General features: G+C 36.8%; 1 protein-coding gene across 4 annotated transcripts in view; it reads left to right on the forward strand.

Annotated features, from left to right (window-relative positions):
- MGRN1 (mahogunin ring finger 1) overlaps nt 1-21,390 on the forward strand; it is a 137,290-nt gene that overhangs the window by 51,674 nt on the left and 64,226 nt on the right. For all 4 annotated transcript variants that reach the window (XM_007498744.3, XM_007498745.3, XM_007498746.3 and 1 more), the window contains exons 5-6: nt 2,869-2,986; nt 20,716-20,782. In XM_007498744.3, coding sequence (XP_007498806.1) covers nt 2,869-2,986; nt 20,716-20,782 — 185 coding nt within the window. The remainder of the gene's footprint in view (nt 1-2,868; nt 2,987-20,715; nt 20,783-21,390) is intronic.

A 21,390-nucleotide genomic window follows, 5' to 3' on the forward strand; every position in this document is an offset into this window, starting at 1 on the left:
TTTCTTCTTTGTTTCCATCTCAGATGTGACCCTCAGGCTGTCTTCCACTTACTTGCTCACTTCTAACACTTAGAGAAATATCTGCTATCCCAACCTAGGGGCCTCTTCTCATCTTCTACCCATCATTTCTAGTTTTGTCTATCTTAGAGTCAAGCAAAATGAATTAATTACTCTTCTATGCAACAACCCTTCAAATACTTGAAAACAACTACCACGCACCTGCTAAAATCTACACAGGTGTAGTTTTTTTCCCTCATTCATGTTCATGGACCCCTCCAAAGAAATATATCCATAGACTTTTGCATGTCTGTGGACCTCAGGTTAAGAACCTCTATTCAAAAGGAAGAGACTAGAGTGTAAAACTTGTTCTAGTGGAAGTGTTTATGGCAGTCTGCACTTTTATTGCCCCATTTCACTTCTCATACTAGCCTACTTTCCCTTGTTCTGCTGCTTACCCGTGTACTATTACATATGCTTTTCTACCTTAAAAAGCATGCTTTGTATTAAGGACCTGGGAAACAACAGTAGGTCTGCCACAAATAGACCTGACCATGAATCCTGCTGCCACTTTTGGCAGTGTGGCAAATAAAAGTCTCACATATCTTCAACAAAGGCACCTGTGTCCTGGCACGTCAACCACCATATAGAGCAGGGGTCCTTACTCAGGTTTTGGCTATTAGTCCAAATGTTCTCATATCTCTTCTTCACCCCCCACCCCCACCCCGAAGTCTCCACTGCCACCATTTTGTCAAAATCCTTAGACTCTATCTTCCTCTTTCACCAATTCCAGATGTGAATTAACTTGAGTTTCAAGTAAGGCTATTTACAGCAGAGAACAAATTTGTAATTTATACCATTACTTCCATAATTCAAGGATCTATGATTTCTTGGAGTATTCTCCACCAATCTAGATCACAACTCCTCTGTGATTAAATTGTGTTAAAGTTGTTACTTTAGAGTTGATGTGACTAAAAACTTCTTCACCCCGTGGCCAGTCTTGTGGTGAGCCTCTCTGAATTTAGCTTAACTGATTCTCAGACAGCATTTATGGACTGTCACCAGGCTGGTGCTTGAAACCTTCCCAGATTGGTAAGAGCTTGTGTTCCACTGGCACAGCCTTCAAAACCTCAGGGCATTTTTCACACCACACTGAGGCATTAGAGTGAGACGTTGGTGGACAGTCATGCAGATGTATAAGAAAATCAGGTTTAGCAAGGTATCAACTCTGTGGCCAACTGGGTAGCTCTTCATTTTCCTGAATCTATAGTCGTTTCCCCTGAAGCTATCATATATAATATCAGCCATGTCTGTGTGATCAGGACCTCACCTCAAAATAACATTTATATACCCTTACTAGAAGCTCACTCTTTGCTCTTCCTCTAGCATCAATCATATCCACCTTTAATCCCTGACATGCTCACCTTTATCTTCCCTAGATGTAGCCAACTGGGGAGCTTTTAATTAGTGCCAGAGGTTCAGACAATTGAAAATGGCTTCTGACACTAGCCACGCCTTCGGGCTATGGCACTCACACTCACTCATGGAACTACTAACCTTTACTTAAAATAAATGTCACAAAAAATTAACATAACTTCTTACCTGTATTATCTCCTCAAATTCATAAAGGTAGCCTAGTCCTTGAATAAAGAATGAGAGGTGTGACTGGAGGAGTCATTCTGGCAGCTGCTACAGATTATATGGAAAACGAATGCCCCATGTATACTTTAGGGCCCCCTAAAATGGTTTCAGTTAGACTTATGACAGGGAATGCTATCCACTTCCAGAGAAAGAACTGTTGGAATCAGGTGGATGCAGATCAAAGCACACTGTTTCATATCGTTGTATTTACAATTTGGGGGGGGGGGGTGTTGTATGAGTGTGCTCTTACAACAAGGACCAATGTGGAAGTGTGTTTGGCATGATAATTAAAATAAAATCAAATTAAAGAGAGCACAAGTCAAAGAAAAATGGTGAAGGCATAAGATATTCCATTCTATTTAAAGTATTGGCCTTGTTTCCTATTTTTGCATAGAACCCGATACTGCTTTTTGTTGAGCTACAGGGAAGTCAAATATCTGTCCTTCATATATCTTTTCTGTTCATTTTTGTCAGTACTGTAGAAGTGAATGGTATACAAGAAAAAAAAGATTGGAAAAGGGAACACTTCAGATTGCAGAATTGTGACCTCTGCCCTTGAACCACGGACAGACCTCACCTTGTTTTTTATATTCTTCCTAATGACCCCACTTGGTGTAGGTCATTCAGATAGGCCATTAATGCAAAATGATTATATTAATGCTTACACAAGAAAGACAAGTTGATTTCTTTATTCCAAAAATTACCAGTCCATTCCTTAGGAACAATGAGCACCAGAAAGTGGGAGATGAAGTGAGAAGAATATAAGTTATCTTTTTGGTGGCAAGAGATGGACACCTGAATAAATAAATAGCAGCACAGTTACTTGATGTTAGAATGTTCCATAAGGCCATGAATTCCTATGCAGATCTATGAATGACATATGTATGAATGATATGAACATGTGAATGACAAATATATGAATGATAAAACAGAATAAATTGCAAGAACTTGGGAAGACTCTTTTGAAATAGTGCTACAAGCATTCCCTTATTTCAGTCCAGTAGAAGGAAGTTAAAAACCACTACCCTAATAGAATTTCGAAATGGCAAGTTTTGATTTTTTGTCTGGAGGAAAATGGCTCTGGGTCAAGCTTTCAGAGCTGCCATTTGTGATTCCTGGAAGGCAGACGAGCATGAATGACATACTGTGAATTGGCTATAGAGAAGGCATTTATTACTAAAAATTTCACCTTTTTCTCCTTTCTCTCTTATGCCTCTACTCCCATTTCAGATACAGCACAAAGAATCCTTCTTTGCAGTCCGAGACAGTCCATTATAAGAGAGGAGTGAGCCAGCAATTCTCCCTTCCTTCTTTCAAGATTGATTTCTCAGAATGGAAGGATGATGAGGTAATTCTGTTGTCCACTTTTCTACTCTTCCTCCATAGCACTGTTTAAATACACTTCTGTTCATAAAACACTAGGATTGTTTAATCTGCATCTTAATGACTTGCTGTTGGAAAAAAATAATTTAGGACAAATGCTATGGTTTATTCACAGGTGACTGAAGGTTTGTAGAAAGTGATTGGTTAGGTTCTAGAGTGGGTTATTTGAGTGAGAATGAAAGAAATGAAGTATTACAGGTCCTCATTTCTGATACTGGGTAGGACCATAAAAGAATGAAGCAATAGCCTCTGTCTTTGGTGAGTGCTCTTGTAGCACAACAATTTGTTGTGGATTGAGATTGAACCTCACTGTGATTGCCTCTGTCTTGGTGAAGTCATTCAGTCTTCCAGACCTAAAAACTATTGTCTTTTCACATAGGAATGTGCTGACTAATGCCAGGGAAACATCCATTGGGTTGATTTATATATTAGGATATCAGTTTGTTATTGTTTTATGTGAAGGATGTACTTGGCAAATGTCAGAATACTCATGTTCATTTATATAAGACACTCCATTTCTGATTCTGGTGTCTTCAGAAACTAAACGAATTAATAGAAAGTTTCTTGGTGAGCATACAGCATATAGGGATGAGTAATGGTTTTTTGGGGGGGCGCGTTTCCATTTTTTTTTGATGGATAGGTTGTTTAGTTCATGTTTACCATTGAATCAAACTTTCCCTGTCCCTGGGGTTCATCTTCCTGATAGTCTATTTGCATATTTCCAAACAGAATTCCCCTTACCTTTAGATGACACTAGCTGCACAATGAAAAATTCTCTTCACTTCCAGTTCTTTCTTTTAAAGAAAAAATTGCATGCCAAGCAGATTACTAATATTAAATTTCAATGTCATTCTAACATGGATTTAGTTGCTGAATAGGCAGATAAGAAATGTAAAACACTGTCATGAATTTTGAGTCCAAATATCTAGGTTTAAGTCTTTGGTTCAGCTACTTATTGTGTACCATGAGCAAGTACCAAGAGGCACCTCTTAGGACCTCATTTTCCTCAGAGAAAGTTGGATTCCGTGTTCTATAAGACTCCTTCTAACACTAAATCCTTTGAATCTTCTTTGCCCTTATGCAAAGAAGTTTTCCTAGTTCCAGATAGCCACCTTACTTTGAGCTCATATAGGTTAATGTCCACTTAATTAATCTGTAGGCATTTATAATAAGTATTATAGATATGGTTTTCTGTCCTGGTTTCTTGTAATCTAAGGGGAGGTGAGGTATGTAAACATAATTAACTTTAAAATATGTATTTCAGGACTAGAGAAGCATGTTTTTCAAGAAAGATTTTAAAACTATAACTATACTTCTTGCTAGCTGACAAAAAACAATCCCCTCATGCCCCCTGATAATTTGTTCTTTGTGCCATCATAAATTCTTTTATTTTTATTTATTTTTATTTTTAAACCCTTACCTTCTGTTTTAGAATCAATATTGTGTATTGGTTCCAATGTGCTAAACATAGTGCCTGACACATAGTAGATGCTTAACAAATACTTATTCCTTCCCTCTCCTCCATCCATGTTACACTTTAGATTCTTGTTGAATTTGTGGTCAATTAAAAAAAAAAAGATTGTTACTTAGTCTCCCATTAATTTTCCAGTGGTCTTTTATTGAATATTTTTATTACATTGTGACATGTAAAAGACATATTTAGTATTTGTTTTCTGCATTTGTTTGTAAAGTTTTTGTGCCCTAATATATGGCCAATTTTTATAATTTTTTCATAGAAATTTATAAAAATTCATTCACAGATGAAAAAATATGTATATTCTTTCTTTTCTTATTCAGTTATCTTTTTATCTCTAGAGATCTATTAAATCTAACTTTTAAAAAATTCTATTCAGGTTCTTCTTAAGGGTTGAGGTATTGTACTATAATTTTGCTACATAAAATTATATGTTGCATATAGTTTATAGCTGCTACTAGACAGTGAAGGCACAGTGGACTTGGAGTCAGAAAGACAAGTTTAATCCTTCCTTAGACAATTAATAGCTAGGTGACTTAGACTCTTTTTTTTTTTTAAACCCTTACCTTCCATATTGGAATCAATACTGTATATTGGTTCCATGGCAAAAGAGTGGTAAGAGCTAGGCAATGGGGGTTAAGTGACTTGCCCAGAGTCACACAGCTGGGAAGTATCTGAGGCCAGATTTGAACCCAGGACCTCCCATCTCTAGACCTGGCTCTCAATCCACTGAGCTACCCAGCTGCTCCCTGACTTAGACTCTTAATAGCTAGCGAGTCTCAACCTAAGTCTGCCCCAGTTTTTTCATCAAAAAAATAGGGATAATAGCACTTCTTTCTCAGGTTGGTTGTGAGAATCAAATGAGATAATAAATGTAAAATACTTTTCAAACCCTAAAGTACTATATAAATACTATCTACTACTATTATTTCTGTGACTGGTGCTACTATTATTGTCTATTTCCTCTTTTAACGCATTCAACTTTTCCTTTAAGTATTTAGATGTACCATTTGGTGTACATTTGTTTAGTATGAATATTAAGTCAGTGTCTATAGTCCCTTTTAGCAAAATGTAGTTTCCTTGTTTATCTTTTCAAACTCATTTTCTATTTTGCTGATTCCCTCATCTAAGATCCTGATGAGTACCTTTCCCCTTTTATTTCAGACAAAGCATAATAGATTTCACTCTAGCCCCTTATCTTTTTTTGATTTTTCCATTTTTTATTTAATTAATTAGTTAAGAATATTTTCCCATGGTTGCATGATTCATGTTCTTTCCCTCCCCTCCTCCCTCTTCCCTCCTGGAGCCAATGAGCAATTCCACTGGGTTTTACTGATATCATTGTTCAAAACCTATTTCCATATTATTAATATTTGCAGTAGAGTGATCAATTAAAGTCAATATCCCCAATTATATCCCCATTGAGCCATGTGATCAATCATATGTTTTTCTTCTGGGTTTCTACTCCCACAATTTTTTCTCTGGATGTCGATAGTGTTCTTTCTCATTAAGTTCTTCTGAATCATCCTAGATCACTGCATTGCTGCTAGGAGAAAAGTCCATCGATTGTACCACAGTGTATCAGTTTCTGTGTATAATGTTCTCCTGGTTCTGCTTCTTTTTCTCTGCAGCAATTCCTGTAGGTCATTCCAGTTTACATGGAATTCTCCAGTTCACTATTCCTTTTAGCACAATAGTATTCTATCACCATCAGATACTACAATTTGTCCAGCCATTCCCCAATCGATGGACACCCCCTCATTTTCCAATTTTTTTGCCACCACAAAGTGCACAGCTATGAATATTTTTGTACACATATTTTTTGCTTGGTGGCCCAAAACTGGAAAATGAGGGGATGCCCATCAATTGGGGAATGGCTGAACAAACTGTGGTATATGTTGGTGATGGAGTACTATTGTGCTAAAAGGAATAATAAAGTGGAGAAGTTCCATGGAGACTGGAACAACCTCCAGGAAGTGATGCAGAGCGAGAGGAGCAGAACCAGGAGAACATTGTACACAGAGACTAATACACTGTGGTATAATCGAACGTAATGGACTTCTCCATTAGTGGCGGTGTAATGTCCCTGAACAACTTACAGGGATCCAGGAGAAAAAAACACCATTCATAAGCAAAGGATAAACTATGGGAGTGGAAACACCGAGAAAAAGCAACTGCCTGAATACAGAGGTTGAGGGGACATGACAGAGGATAGACTCTAAATGAACACTCTAATGCAAATACTATCAACAAAGCAATGGGTTCAAATCAAGAAAACATCTAATGCCCAGTGGACTTACGCGTCGGCTATGGGGGGTGGGGGGGGGAGGAAAAGAAAATGATCTATGTCTTTAACGAATAATGCTTGGAAATGATCAAATAAAATATATTTAAAAAAAAAAACACATATTTTTTGCTATTATCTCTTTGGATTACAAACCTAGCAGTGGTATGGCTGGATCAAAGCCCTTTGAACATAATTCCAAATTGCCTTCCAGAATGATTGGATCAATTCACAACTCCACTAGCAATGCATTAGTGTCCCAATTTTGCCACATCCCCTCCAACATTTATTACTTTCCTTTGCTGTCATATTGTCTAGCCCCTTATCTTAACTCTGTGTGAACCTTTATGTTTCAAGTGTATTTCTTATAAGCAACTTATTATTGGATTCTACTTTTTAATCCATTTTGCTCTTCGATTTTACAGGTGATAACATCCCATTGACATTCACAGTAATTGTTAATCTTGTGTGTTTCTATCTTCTTTTTTTCCCCCTTGTTTCCTGTGCTTTCTTTATAAAGAAGATAGGGAGAGGAAAAGTCTTCAACACAAATACTCTAGGTTTGGTGCATTCTACTTCTGCTCCTCTGCTCTTCTCTTTCATCTAGCTCCTATTCTGTAAAGGGGAATTCTTTGTTCTCTCTGAGTTTACACTTGAGAAAGGGAATCCTTTATTCCCTTTGTCTCTTTTGAGTTGACAATTTGGTTAACAATAACTTAAGTACTCCTACTTAGTACTTGACTAGATTGTGAATACAGGATTAACTCTCCTTTGTCTACTTTTGAATTGAATCAACAAAAGCTTGAACACCTTACTTAGCACTAGGTGGAGAAGCTCTCCAACTTTTCAACTTAATTAGTCAGGAAATGAGAATTCATACCTCAGTCAGCCAGGAATCTGTGAACTCTTTTGATGAATAATCACCTCTCCAGAAGGTGAGAAGTGGTTCCCACAAATATTGCCCTCTGGAAGTGCTGGGCAATTTGGAAGTTGTGACTGGCCCTTGTGAAAAGAGGAAGGGACAAGAAGCCATTATAAAAGACCCTGAATTTCTGGAGCTAAAAAAGTCCTTCAAGAAGAAGGTCTACTCAAGGAAGAAAGTTAGCCTCAGGAGTCGCCTTCAGAGTCATTGTCGTGATCTGCCTCTTGGAGGGAACTTGGGTGAGTGGATAGCTGGCTTTCCCTTCCTGTCTTCTGGAGAGAGTTTAATTCCCTTGGAAGGTCGACAAGCTGAGTTGCACACCATGGAATACTGGAGCATTATAGCATCATTTAGTTAGATAGGCTAATGTTTTCTCTACCTTTTTGTATTTCTCTGCTTTCACCCTTTCCACCTCTTTTGTAAATAAAAGCTATTAAAGTCATTTCAACGTTGACCAATATTACTTTGAATTGGCAACCACCATTATCATTTATAATCTTCATATATTTTAATCAAACCATTAAAATTTAATTCTTACAATTCACAGGTTCTTATCCTTTCTATTCTTTTAAACCCCTTTTCAAGATTCATCCTTCTTTTCTTAGCATTTGTTTTGCTCCAGACTAATCTCTCCTTTAATCTCCAATCTTTTTTATTTCCTTCTCTTCTTTCTTTCCTTTTATTTCCTTTGTTGAATGAAATTTATTTCTGTACCCCACATGTATGTGTTTCTTACCTCAGATTAGTTCAGATGAGACATTCAGGTGTCACTTCTAAGAATTCTAGTTGAACTTCTGCTCAAGTGTTTCTTTTCTCTGAGGCTTTGCTTTTAGATATTTTGAAGACATTCTTTTCTTCTAGAATTTCATCTCAAGTTTCCTTATCTTAATAGCTTTTTATGGTGAGGAGTTTTTGTTTATTTACTGATTCTTCCAGCTCATTTCTTGACTTCATTCTTTATATTAGGGCAAGACTGTGCAATTCAGGAAAGAATGTCTCAGCTTTGCTCATGGATATCTTGGGTCCTTCTTTCTTGGGGTACTAAGTATTGTCTTATTCTAGAATTTCAGTAACATCCAGACTGGGGACCCTGTAAGCTTTCAAGTATTCTCAAAGTAGTGTGATTCAAGGTAAAGTCTGATCACTGCCCTTCTAGTCTGAGCTTTGAAAATTCCTCACTGTTTTTTTGGGTCTTGAGCAACACACCTGTGGCCTTGTTCCTGGTTGGAATATCTGTAGATCCCTATAACAGTTAAGTTAGTTTCTGTACTAAAAGTATTATATTTTAGAGGTTTATTAAAGATTATTAGAAATCAAGCATATAAAATAATAAGCCATGTGCTCAGGGCTGATCAGCCCATTCAAAGCTTACTTACAACATGTTGCAATCTCTGAGTAGAGGAAGAGCCCCTTTAAATAATAATTTGTGATCTCGCACTCAGGTGAGGACTCAGGTGAGATTATAGGGAATTCTGGGAACTACCAAGGACTTCTGGGGATTGAAGTCTGGGGTTCAAATCTCCATTTTTACACCCCCTAGGCTTAGCCACTATCCTCCATCTGGAAAGCTCTGCTGGTTCAGAGTGACAAAACTACAGAGTTCCCTTTATTCTAGGATTCCTGCCCTGGTTATTCTCTTGAAAGTTTTAACTGGGCTAAGGATTAGAAAGGAGACCCTCCTCTGTTCCTTGCTTCTGAACCTGTTTCTTGCTCAGTACTTAGCCAGAAGCCTTTGACAACTCCTTAGCACTGAATACTACCCCTAAGCACAAGTTTCTTCTTTAGTCTGCCCTGGATATATACTCCAGAACTGGGAAGCATGCAACATTGCTACTGGGGACACCTATTCCTTCACCCTGCACAAAGCTGGGCCCTTCGTTTGGGTCTAGGACTTGCTCTCACTTTGTCTACAACTTTGGCTCTTGTTCAGTGCCCATGCTAGCATGCTCTGTGGGACTGTTGCTAGTTAGTCTCCATTCTCAAGTGGCTACAGACATCTCTGCTCTTTGTGTCAGCCTGGGCTGAAGAAGTGACTCAATGTGAATTTCTTCATAGCTGTCACCATTAGGAATAGATTGGGTGTATTTTCTAGATCTTTGTGGAGGTGTTGGGAGTGGGGGTGGGGAGTGTGGCTCTACTTTCCCTATTACTCTGCCATCTTCATCCCACCTCCTCTAATCCATTCTGTACAGTACTGCCAGAATAGTCTTCTTCAACTAAAATGACCTCTTTTGTCATGCCATTTACTTGCTCAAAAGCTTTAAAATAAAGACAGACTTCTCATTGTTTATAGGATAAAAAAAGGACTAACTCCATGGCATTCCTTTAATTCGTTCGGTATATATTCAATAAGCATTTATTAAACATGCCAGTCTAGGCTCTGAACATTTAGAGGTAAAAGCCAAATAATCCCTGGCCTTAAGGAACTTACATTCTATTGGAACCCAATGTATACATAGATAAAAACAAAATACAGAGTAAATATAAAGCAGAGTATGTATAAACATAAAGCCCAGGATTGAAGATAGGGAGCACTAAGAAATTCAAGATAGATGGTAAGACCTGTCAGTAGCAGGGGGTACTTGAAATGAATCTTTTTTTTTTGTTATATTTTATTTGATCATTTCCAAGCATTATTCATTAAAAACATAGATCATTTTCTTTTCCTCCCCCCCACCCCCCCCCCACCCCCCATAGCCGACGCGCAAATCCACTGGGCATTACATGTTTGAAATGAATCTTGAAAGAATTCTAAGGATTTAGATTAAGGATTATATATCCTTAATTCTAAGGATTCTGAGAAAGAGAGAGATAAAAAGGGAGAGTATTACAGTCTGTGCAAAGACATGAAGACAAGGGATGGGATTTTGTGTATAGAAGATAACCCATAGACTAGTTTGACTAGAATATAATAAATGAAAAGAAGTTTGAGTAATCCACCTAGAAATTAATACATTGAAGTTGGGTTTTTGAAGGCCTTTAAGTCAAACAGAAGTTTGCTTTTTATCCTAGAAGTAATAGGGAGACATTTATATAGCATTTTATGGTTCTGTGTTATTTTGCATATATTATTTGATTCAGACATAATTCTGTGAGGTTAGTAGTATAGCTATATGTCATCAGCCCCATTCTGATATGAAAATGGACAAAAGAGACTGCAAAGGATTCACACAAAGTCACAGTGGTAGAGCTGAACTCTTTTTGCTGCCTTGACTTTTGAGAAAATACTACTTTATTGTTAGAAGATAGTGGTTGCATTTATCAAAGAATCTCTTATGATTTTAATGTTCATATGATAGAAACTTCATTGGAGGAGACCTTATAGGTGGCATTCTGTTCAACAGAAGATGAAGCTTTTTTTTTTTTTAATTTTTAAACATTATTTTATTTGGTCGTTTCCATACATTATTCACTGGAAACAAAGATCATTTTCTTTTCCTCCCCTCCCCCCCACCTTTCCCTCTCCCATAGCTGACGCATGATTCCACTGGTTATCACATGTGTTCTTGACTCGAACCCATTTCCCTGTTGTTGGAATTTGCATTATAGTGTTCATTTAGAGACTCTCCTCAGTCTTATCTCCTCCAACCCTGTAGTCAAGCAGTTGCTTTTCATTGGTGTTTTTACTCCCACAGTTTATCCTCTGCTTGTGGGTAGTATTTTTTAGATCCCTGCAGATTGTTCAGGGACATTGCATTGATACTAATGGAGAAGTCCATCACCTTCGATTGTACCACAGTGTATCGGTCTCTGTGTACAATGTTTTTTTGGTTCTGCTCCTTTCGCTCTGCATCACTTCCTGGAGGTTGTTCCAGTCTCCATGGAATTCCTCTACTTCATTATTCCTTTTAGCACAATAGTATTCCATCACCAACATATACCACAATTTGTTCAACCATTCCCCAATCGACGGGCATCCCCTCGTTTTTTGGCCACCACAAAGAGTGCAGCTATGAATATTCTTGTACAAGTCTTTTTCCTCATTATCTCTTTGGGGTACAAACCCAGCAGTGCTATAGCTGGATCAAAGGGCAGACAGTCTTTTATCACCCTTTGGGCATAGTTCCAAATTGCCCTCCAGAATGGTTGGATCAATTCACAACTCCACCAGCAATGAATTAATGTCCCCACTTTGCCACATCCCCTCCAGCATTCATTACTTTCCATAGCTGTCATGTTAGCCAATCTGCTAGGTGTGAGGTGATACCTCAGAGTTGTTTTGATTTGCATCTCTCTGATTATAAGAGATGTAGAGCACTTTTTCATGTGCTTATTAATAGTTTTGATTTCTTTGGCTGTGAACTGCCTGTTCATGTCCCTTGCCCATTTGTCAATTGGAGAATGGCTTGATTTTTTGTACAATTGATTTAGTTCTTTATAAATTTGAGTAATTAAACCTTTGTCAGAGGTTTTTATGAAGATTGTTTCCCAATTTGTTGCTACCCTTCTGATTTTGGTTACATTGGTTTTGTTTGTACAAAAACTTTTTAATTTGATGTAATCCAGATTATTTATTTTGCATTTTGTAACTCTTTCTAATTCTTGCTTGGTTTTGTAGTCTTTCCCTTCCCAAAGGTCTGACATGTATACTATTCTGTGTTCACCTAATTTTCTTATAGTTTCCTTCTTTATGTTCAAGTCATTCACCCCTTTTGAATTCATCTTGGTGTAGGGTGTGAGGTGTTGATCTAAACCTAATCTTTCCCACACTGTCCTCTAATTTTCCCAGCAGTTTTTATGAAATAGTGGATTTTTGTCCCAAAAGCTGGGATCTTTGGGTTTGTCATATACTGTCTTGCTGAGGTTGCTTGCCCCCAGTCTATTCCACTGATCCTCCTTTCTGTCTCTTAGCCAGTACCAAATTATTTTGATGACTGCTGCTTTATAATATAGTTTGAGATCTGGGACTGCAAGGCCCCCTTCCTTTGTATTTTTTTTCATTATTTCCCTGGATATCCTTGATCTTTTGTTCTTCCAAATGAACTTTGTTATGGTTTTTTCTAAATCAGTAAAAAAAAATTTTGGAAGTTCCATGGGTATGGCACTAAATATAAATAGATAGATGAGTTTGGGTAGAAGATGAAGCTTTTTTTAGGATGAATGTTATTATATATACACCTTTAAGTCAAGTATATATTACTGTGAAGATTCCCATTATGGAAAACTATCTGCAAAAAACATGCTTATATAATTCATGCATAGAGCCCTTGGGTAAAGATTTTTTTAACAGTGGAGAAAGAAGCATACAGTCAGTATTGGTGATCTCTTCTTGGCCATACTTTTGGGACTGATAAATATCACTCTTCCAGATATCTTGAAAATCACTTTCCCAGTATTTTAAAAATTCTGTCACATCTAACACACATTTTTAAAAATATGCTTTCCTACCTGTTTTGCTTTAACTTCATTTTCTTTTTTTTTAACATTTGCTGTATTGGTGCATTTTGTCGTTATATCACAATTTCTGGGGCAAAAAAGTACCCCTTTTTATTGAACAGTATCATAAAAGAAAAACAATTATGCAGAAATATCTTCTCACAGAGATTACATCTGACAATGCATATAATACTCTGCCCTAATAGTTTCTTATCTCTCTACCAGGAGGAAAGTGCTATTTTTCATCATCTTATCTCTAAGACCTTCATTATCTTTTAAAATTTTTTCTTTTTTTATGATGACCTTTACATCATCAACAGTTACATTCATTTCCACATATAAAGAACGGAAAAGAAAGATTGTGGGAAGAAACCATGAATTTCTCCAATTTCCAGCTTATTTTCTAAAGTATGTTAAATTTTACACAGTTGAGCCAACACTGCTCTACTTGTTTGTGTCTCCTTCTGAACCATCTTCTGCTCACTTCTTTAAATTTCTCATTTGTGCTTTTTTTCTTTCTCTCATTTTTTACATCATTATCCCTACCTATCCTGTTGCAACTGTCCCTCCACTCTCCTACTCCACAAATAAAAACTCTCCTTTCTAACAAATAAGTACAGTAGGGCTCTGTTTCACTTGAGGATTACTGAAAGCTCAGAATAAGTGAACACCTTCTGACTCCATATACGTGTGTATGGCTCCCCCTCACCTTTGTTACTCCTCAGCCTCCCTTGCTTCCCAGAACCGTATGAGACTGCATCAGGAGGCAGACAACTGTGGCTGAATCTCCAGCACTTCACTGTTGACTGTGGATAACTAAAGCTGAGGAAAGCAAAACTACAGATGAGGGGGCCCCACTGTATAGTCAGGAAGTCAGTATGCATTTGTTAAGTGCCTACTATGTGTTGGGAACTGCACTTTTGGGGATACCAAAAGAGACAGAGGACAGTCAAATCCTTGCACTTGAAATACTCACAGCCTAATAAGGAAGGCCACATAGAAACAGCTATGTACTGTTATAAGGGATTTAGCAAGAGCAAGCAAAAAGCAAGAAGTACTAAGGTAGAGGCAGAGAGACAATTCCGGAACTATAGAGAGACTGACTCTGGAGGGGCAGTTGGTGGAATTACTCTCTAGCTAAACCCCACTATCTAATAATTTCACTACCTACAAATCTTAACTAACTACAACTAATTAAATATACCCCCCCCCCCTTAGTTAGTTTATAAATTTGGGAAGACTTGCTTGAAGGAAAGGTCTCAGTCTCCCACTTCAGAGAGTAAGCGCTTTTTGTTTGTGCTTGCTAAACCACTTATAACAGTTCAAACAAGATATAGACAGGATAAACTGGTGATGATCAGTAGAGGGAAGACACTGCCTTAGGGGGTGATAAGAAAAGGCTTCTTACAGGATATGGGATTTTAACTGGGACTTTGAAGGAAGCCAGAAGGCAGAGATGATAAAGGAGAAAATTGTAGACATGGGGAACAGCCAGTAAAAATGCATTTAGGATATGATATATCTTTCTGTGAGGTGTCACCAGATTACAGAGCATGTGTGGGTGAGTAAGATATAAGAATACTGGAAAGGTAGAAGCAGGTTATCAAAAACTCTGAATGCCAAACAAGATCTTCTATTTGATCCTGGAGGTGATAAAGAACTAGTGCAGACCGAATAGGGGGCATGAGAGAAGTCACTTTGGGGAGATCAATTTAACAGATGAAGAATGGCCTGTAGTAATAGAGAGAAGCTTGTGACAGACAGACCAGCTAACAGGCTATTATAGCATTTTAGGGGTGAGGTGATGAGGGCCTGTAGCAGAATACTAAGGAAATGTCAATGTCAAAGGAGAGGAAGCACACACACAAAAGATGGTACAGAAGTAAAATTGGCAGGAGGTTGGGCGCGGGGAATTAAGAGCAAAGAGTTGAAGATGCCACCTAGGTTGTAAGCTTGGAGAATTTGGAAAGCTGGTGGTACCCTACTTATTTCACTATATCACTTTATATTCATCCTACCATATTTCTCTGAATTCCTCATAGTTATCATGGCTTACTGCATGATAGTATTCCATTTTGCTCTTATACCCTAGTTTTTTTTCCAGCCCTTCTCTAATTTATGGTACTTACTTTGTTTCTAGTTTTTTGCTACCTCAAAGAGTGATGCTATGACTATCTTGGCATATATTATTGGACTTTTGTTTCTGCATTGACTTCCTTGGAGCATATTCCTGCTATTGTGGTCTCTGGGTCAGAGGATTGGTTTCATTTTTTAGGTGCCTTTTCTATCTCCTTATACAATATATAGTTCCACTCTCATTTATGATGCAAATAGGTTGTTTGCTGGAGAGTTGATAGTATTTTAAAATTTTGTTTTCTCAGGTTCACCTATAACTGGCATTGGATGATCTGACTGAAATCTCAAACCAAGATTTCTGTCATTTGATTTCCTTTCTACCACTCTCCTATTTATGAGACATTACTGTTCTTATTTTTATTTATTTATTTATTTATTTTTGCCATTCCCTTCCTTAATGTTTATATTCCAACTTGGTGTCACCTTTGGCCACCATGTCTTCCTGCTGAAGTAGATCAATAGTTTGTTGACCAAGGTAGTTTCTGGACTTTTTTTTTACCTTATTTGTGTGGTAATTGCTTTATAGTAATTAAAGTTCCATAGGAAATAATGATAATCCATATCTTTATCTTTTCTCTTATCCATTCAAAACAGTGGCATCAGTAGCTTGCTTGAATATATCAGGTTTTAGCTCTTCTCATTGCTCATAGTGTCTTTGTATCTTTATCTTCTCTTCTACTATGATATTGATTTTGATCCCTCCTCTAATGAGTTGGTGATATGACTACACATGGACAACAATTCAGAAGTGACCCCTACATTACTTATTTCCTCTCTGTTAAGGTAATTTCATTTTTTGTAGCATTTGGTGTTTGTCTTTTCTAATACTTTCCAACTGTCTTCTGGATAACAACAATAATAAATGGCATTTTTGTGGTGCTATAAAGTTTTGTAAAGTACTTTATATACGTTATTGCAGGTAGGTACTTCAGGTATTAGTATACTCTCAGAATTTAAGTAATTTACCCATAGTCATACAACTATTATTGATGTAACTTATAGTTTCTCTACATATGTAAAATATTATATGATATGTATGTAATATAATATATATAATTGATAGTAACTCATATTCCAGCACTCTGTTCACTGTGTCATACAGGTGAGATGCTTTAAGTAGACTATATAAGCATTTGGTTTCTTTAATGTCAGACTACAATCATATTTTCCAACTTTTTATGTTGTCAGTGACTACATTTACATTGAAGTCACCAAATATTAAAATATGTGTTGGTTTGGTTTGGAGAATCTTACCATTTTTCATAGTATTTCTCTTCATTTCCTCTGTCACTCTCTACAACAGATTTTCTGCCTTTCTCTTATTTTCTTTGAATTTTCTTTGAATCCTAAGAGGGATCACTTAACTGGAAAATCTGAAAAGTGATTCAAAGAGGAGTTTGTTCTAGGAGAAAGAAGACTATAGGCCTTTTTTTAAAGGGAAGATAGGCATTAGGGAGAGACAGACCTCTTTAGAAGCAATTGTTAGATGGAGGGATTCTAAGGATGATCAGAATAATACATTGCATTTTGTATAGCATTTGTTGCTTTCTAAAGACTTTCTCTTAATTTGATAATGACAATAGTTTCGTGATACCATCAAGTTATTTATTTATTTGTTTGTTTGTTTGGACCCTTATCTTCCATCTTGGAGTCAATATTGTGTATTGGCTCCAAAGCAGAAGAGGGGTAAGGGCTAGGCAGTGGGGGTTAAGTGACTTGCCCAGGGTCACACAGCTGGGAAGTGTCTGAGACCAGATTTGAACCAGGACATCCCGTCTCTAGGTCTGGCTCTCAATACACTGAGCCACCCAGCTGCCCCCACCATCAAGTTATTATTAGTGCCATTTTAGTGCTCAGGAAACTTGAGATCTTGAAAAATTAAGTGATTATCATAAAAGTATACACAGATTGATGGTAGAGTCAAAACTCTGTCTCCTAACTAGTCATAAGTGGTTGACTTTAGTGGACAGAGACATAGCATTATGGGATTTAGAGCTGGAAGGAAACTTAGAGATAATCTAGTATAACTCCATCATTGGACAGATGAAAAAACTGAGGTCCAATAGGGGATTAAAGTGCCCTAAAGATGAGCTTACCCTAATAAGTAATAGAGACAAGACTTGAACTCATGTTTTCTTACTCCAAATCTAAAGGAACATAGATTGGGGAAGGGAAGTCTTTATCTTACACTAAATTGCTATAGACATGAGTAGCATATATTTGTGCCAAACTAACAAAAGCTTTGAACTGAGTTTTTTATTCTTTATATTTTACCCAAAGCTTTCAAGACAAGAGACCTTTTTGTTCTCACTGTTCTCTTCCCTCCCTCCCTCCAAAGTGTATGAATATTGATTGATCTTACTAATTACCTTCCTAAAGTTACTGCTCCTCCAAAGGCTTGATGTAGTGTGATAATTGCTCAGATATGTGCCCTTTAAGTGCTATGTAATTAAATGCAGGAAGCTGAAGTTAATGTGATGTTAGCTTGCTCATTTAAATGCCAGAGTTAGGACGAGTGAAAGTGAAGGTTCAAATAGTGAACTCGCCCACACTGCCTGAATTGCCAGTTACTACTAGTTTGAATGTTGGAATGAGATTCTCTTAATTTGTCTTGTTTCCTTTGTGCCTGACTTCAGTTTAGAGAGTATGGCTTTCCTTTTGTAGTGTTTTCTGTCTACATACTCTCAGAAACACTTGTATATGTTTCTGGCTGTGTGTTTTAATTTGCATATTCATATTTTTATGGTTCCACTCCTACTTTAGATTGCTCTTTTTCTGACTTCTTTGTTTACCCTGTGTTCCTGTTTATATTTTTGGTTTGCAAAACATTTTGGGGTGTTGCATTCCACATGTTGACTATTCCTTATTTAAAGAGGTATTTTCTTTTAAAATGACTTACCACCTTGCAGGGAGAATACACTAAGTCTTGATATTCTAAGTCTTATTAACATTTATTCAAGTTTCTGTAAGTCCCAAGTATATCTTTGTAAGCTACTTCCCAGATATTTTATATTTATTTGGAATGGAATTCTTCATACAATAATTCCTATTTGTTTTTGTTAATATAGCAAAGAAATGCTATGGAGTTTGTGGAGTAAATTTTGTTTTATTAGTGGTATTAGTCACCTTACGTAGTTTCTTTGTTCATTCCTTAGTCTTCTGTAAAGAGGACTAATTTTATCTCTTCTCTTCCATTGTTTATGCCTTTAATTTTGTTTAATTAATGTTATAGCTAGTATTTCTTGAATTGTCATATAGCAATAGAGATAAGCGGCATTCTAGTGAGCATATCAACTCTGATGAATTTAATTATCATCTCTAAACAGATAACTCCAAAATCTGTATATTCAACTTCTGTCTCTCTCCTGAGCTTCAGTCCAGTATTACCACCTGCTTGTTAGACATTTCAAATCGGATGTTCCATAGGTATCTTTTACCCAGCATGGTCAAAACAAAATTCACTCTCTTTCCCTACAAACCCACCTTTTTTCTAAACTTCCCTGTTTCTGTCATGGATACTCCCAGGTTTACCAACCTTGGCACCCTCCTCAACTACTTATTCTCACTCCACATATCAGATCAGTTGTCAAAACATTGTATTTCTACTTCCACAATTATCCTTCCATCTACCCTCTTCTCTCTACCTCCCTAGTCACCAACTGGTTCAGGCCACCTTCATAAACTCTTGCCTGGATATTCTCCTTACTAACTTCCTGCCTCAAGCTTCTTGTCACTTTAACCCATCCTTTACCCAGTTGTTAGACTGATTTTCCTAAAGCATAGGTTTGAGTAGGCAACTCTCCTCAAATAAGCATTAATGGTTCTCTGTTACCTCAAGGATAAAATAGAGACTCTTCACTGGCATTTCAAGCTCTTACCAACCTGGCCCCAACTTACTTTTCCAACATTATTATACATTATTCCTTTTCATATTCACCATGGTCAAAGGAAACTGACCTTCTCCCTGTCCCTCCAGTACAATACTCCATTTCCCATTTCCTTGACTTTGAGAGTGATGCCCTGATAAAATATAAACTCCTTTAGGGAGAAGTTTATTTAGTTTCTGTCTTTGTATTCCTAATGCCTAGCACAATGCCTGGCACATAGTAGATAATAAATTCTGGTTAATTGATTGATTGATACACCAAATGAAGGTCTGACTAGTAACTAATATAATAACACTTCCTTATCTAGCATGTGCTTTTGCATATTATACCCACTAATGAGTTTGTTTTAACCTCACAATTATTTTTCTTATATATTTTTGATATAATATTTTATTTTTTCCCCAATTACATGTAATAACAATTTTAAAATATGTTTTCCTAAATTTTGAGATCCATTCTCCCCTTCCTTCCTTTCCCTCTCCCTTCTATGAGATGGTAAGCAATTTGATCTAGCTTATACATGTGTGATCATGCAAAACATATTTCCTAGTGAGTCATGTTGTGAAAGAAGACTCATATAAAACAAAACAAACAAACAAACAAAACTTCACACATAAAATTAAAATGAAAGATGGTATGCCTTGATCTGCATTCCAGCTTCATCAGTTTTTTCCTCTGGAGGTGAATAGCATTTTTCTTCCTAAGTCCTTCAGAATTGTCTTAGGTGATTATATTGCTGAGAATTGCTAACAGTTGATTATCATACATACATATTGTTTTTGTGTGCAGTTTCTCTTGGTTCTGCTCATTTTTCTATATCAATTCATGTAGGTCTTCTCAGGTTTTTTTTTTTTTAAACACTCCTGCTCATAATTTCTTAAAGCACAATAATATTCCAACACGATCATATACCACAACTTGTTTAGCCATTCCTCAATTGATGGACATCCTCAGTTTCCAATTCTTTGTCCCCACAGAAAGAGCTGCTATAAATATTTTTGTCCAAATAGATTCTTTTCCCTTTTTTGGGGGGACCTCTTTGAGATACAAACCTAGTAGTGGTTTTGCTAGATCAAAGAGTATGCCTTGATTTATAATCCTTTGAGCAAAGATCCAAAATACTGTTCAGAATGGTTAGATGATCAGTTTGCAACTCCACCAACAATGCTTTAGGAGTTTTGTAATCAATTTAGGCTAGAGACTCTCCAGACCTAGTCTACTGTGCCTATTGTAAGAATATAATAAAATGGTTCTTTATCAGGACAATGGCTTAGAGGATTATCTAGGAGTTTGTGCTGTTGCTATAGTGGATACCAGATTCCTTATTTTGTTTATGTTTTAGAGGTTGTGATAATAAATAAAATGGAATTCTTAAATATGTTTAACAGTCCTATTGCCTTCCTGAGCCTTCATTCTAAAAAAGAGTCAGAGAAGACTAGCAGCATCTCAGTTAACCCATTTCTTTTACTCTCTGCCCTCTTAAGCAGTCATGCTATATTTTCCTTTTTATTTTGACTCCTCCCTTTAAAATAATGTTAAGCATTTATTTAAATCTGGTCAGTCTTCCAATGAATGGAATTAATTTTGACATGTTTCTCTTTCTTTCCAACTCTAGCTGAACTTTGATCTGGACCGGGGCATATTTCCAGTAGTGATCCAGGCTGTTGTAGATGAAGGAGATGGTAAGAATTATTTTTAAAAATTCACTTCTCCCTTAAATAAGTCTTTCTAAGGGCAAGCTCCTCAAGAAAGAATTTACTTCTTCAAGTCCCCCCAAAACAGTGATCCTTTTTATTCCCCACAGAAATCAAAGTGAGTTTTGTAAGCCTTTTTGTTATTTTTTGCATTTGAATTGCATATTTTTTATTTTCATGGACAACTTAATTTATAAAGGAAACTAGTTGAGATGAACAGATTTGCATTTTGAAGTTTTGAATTACACTAACCAAGCAATCAGAGACAGAGGCAGCAAGGCCTAGGATGTGGAATCAGGAAGACCTGGGTTCAAATACTAATTCTGATACCCTGTGACTATAGGGAAGTCACTTTTTTTTTTTTAGTAATTTTTTATTTGATCATTTCCAAGCATTATTCATTAGAGACAAAGATCATTTTCTTTTCCTCCCCCCCACCCCCATAGCTGACGCGTGATTCCACTGGGTTTCACATGTGTTTTGGGAAGTCACTTTTTAATCTCTCAATGTCCCAAGAAATTCTCTGTGAGATATAGAGACTGTGTTGATCTGCATTAGTAAAAGGAGTTTCTTTCTATATAGAAAGTTTTTACACT

Source organism: Monodelphis domestica, chromosome 7 (assembly GCF_027887165.1).
Source record: "Monodelphis domestica isolate mMonDom1 chromosome 7, mMonDom1.pri, whole genome shotgun sequence".
Lineage (NCBI taxonomy): Eukaryota > Metazoa > Chordata > Mammalia > Didelphimorphia > Didelphidae > Monodelphis > Monodelphis domestica.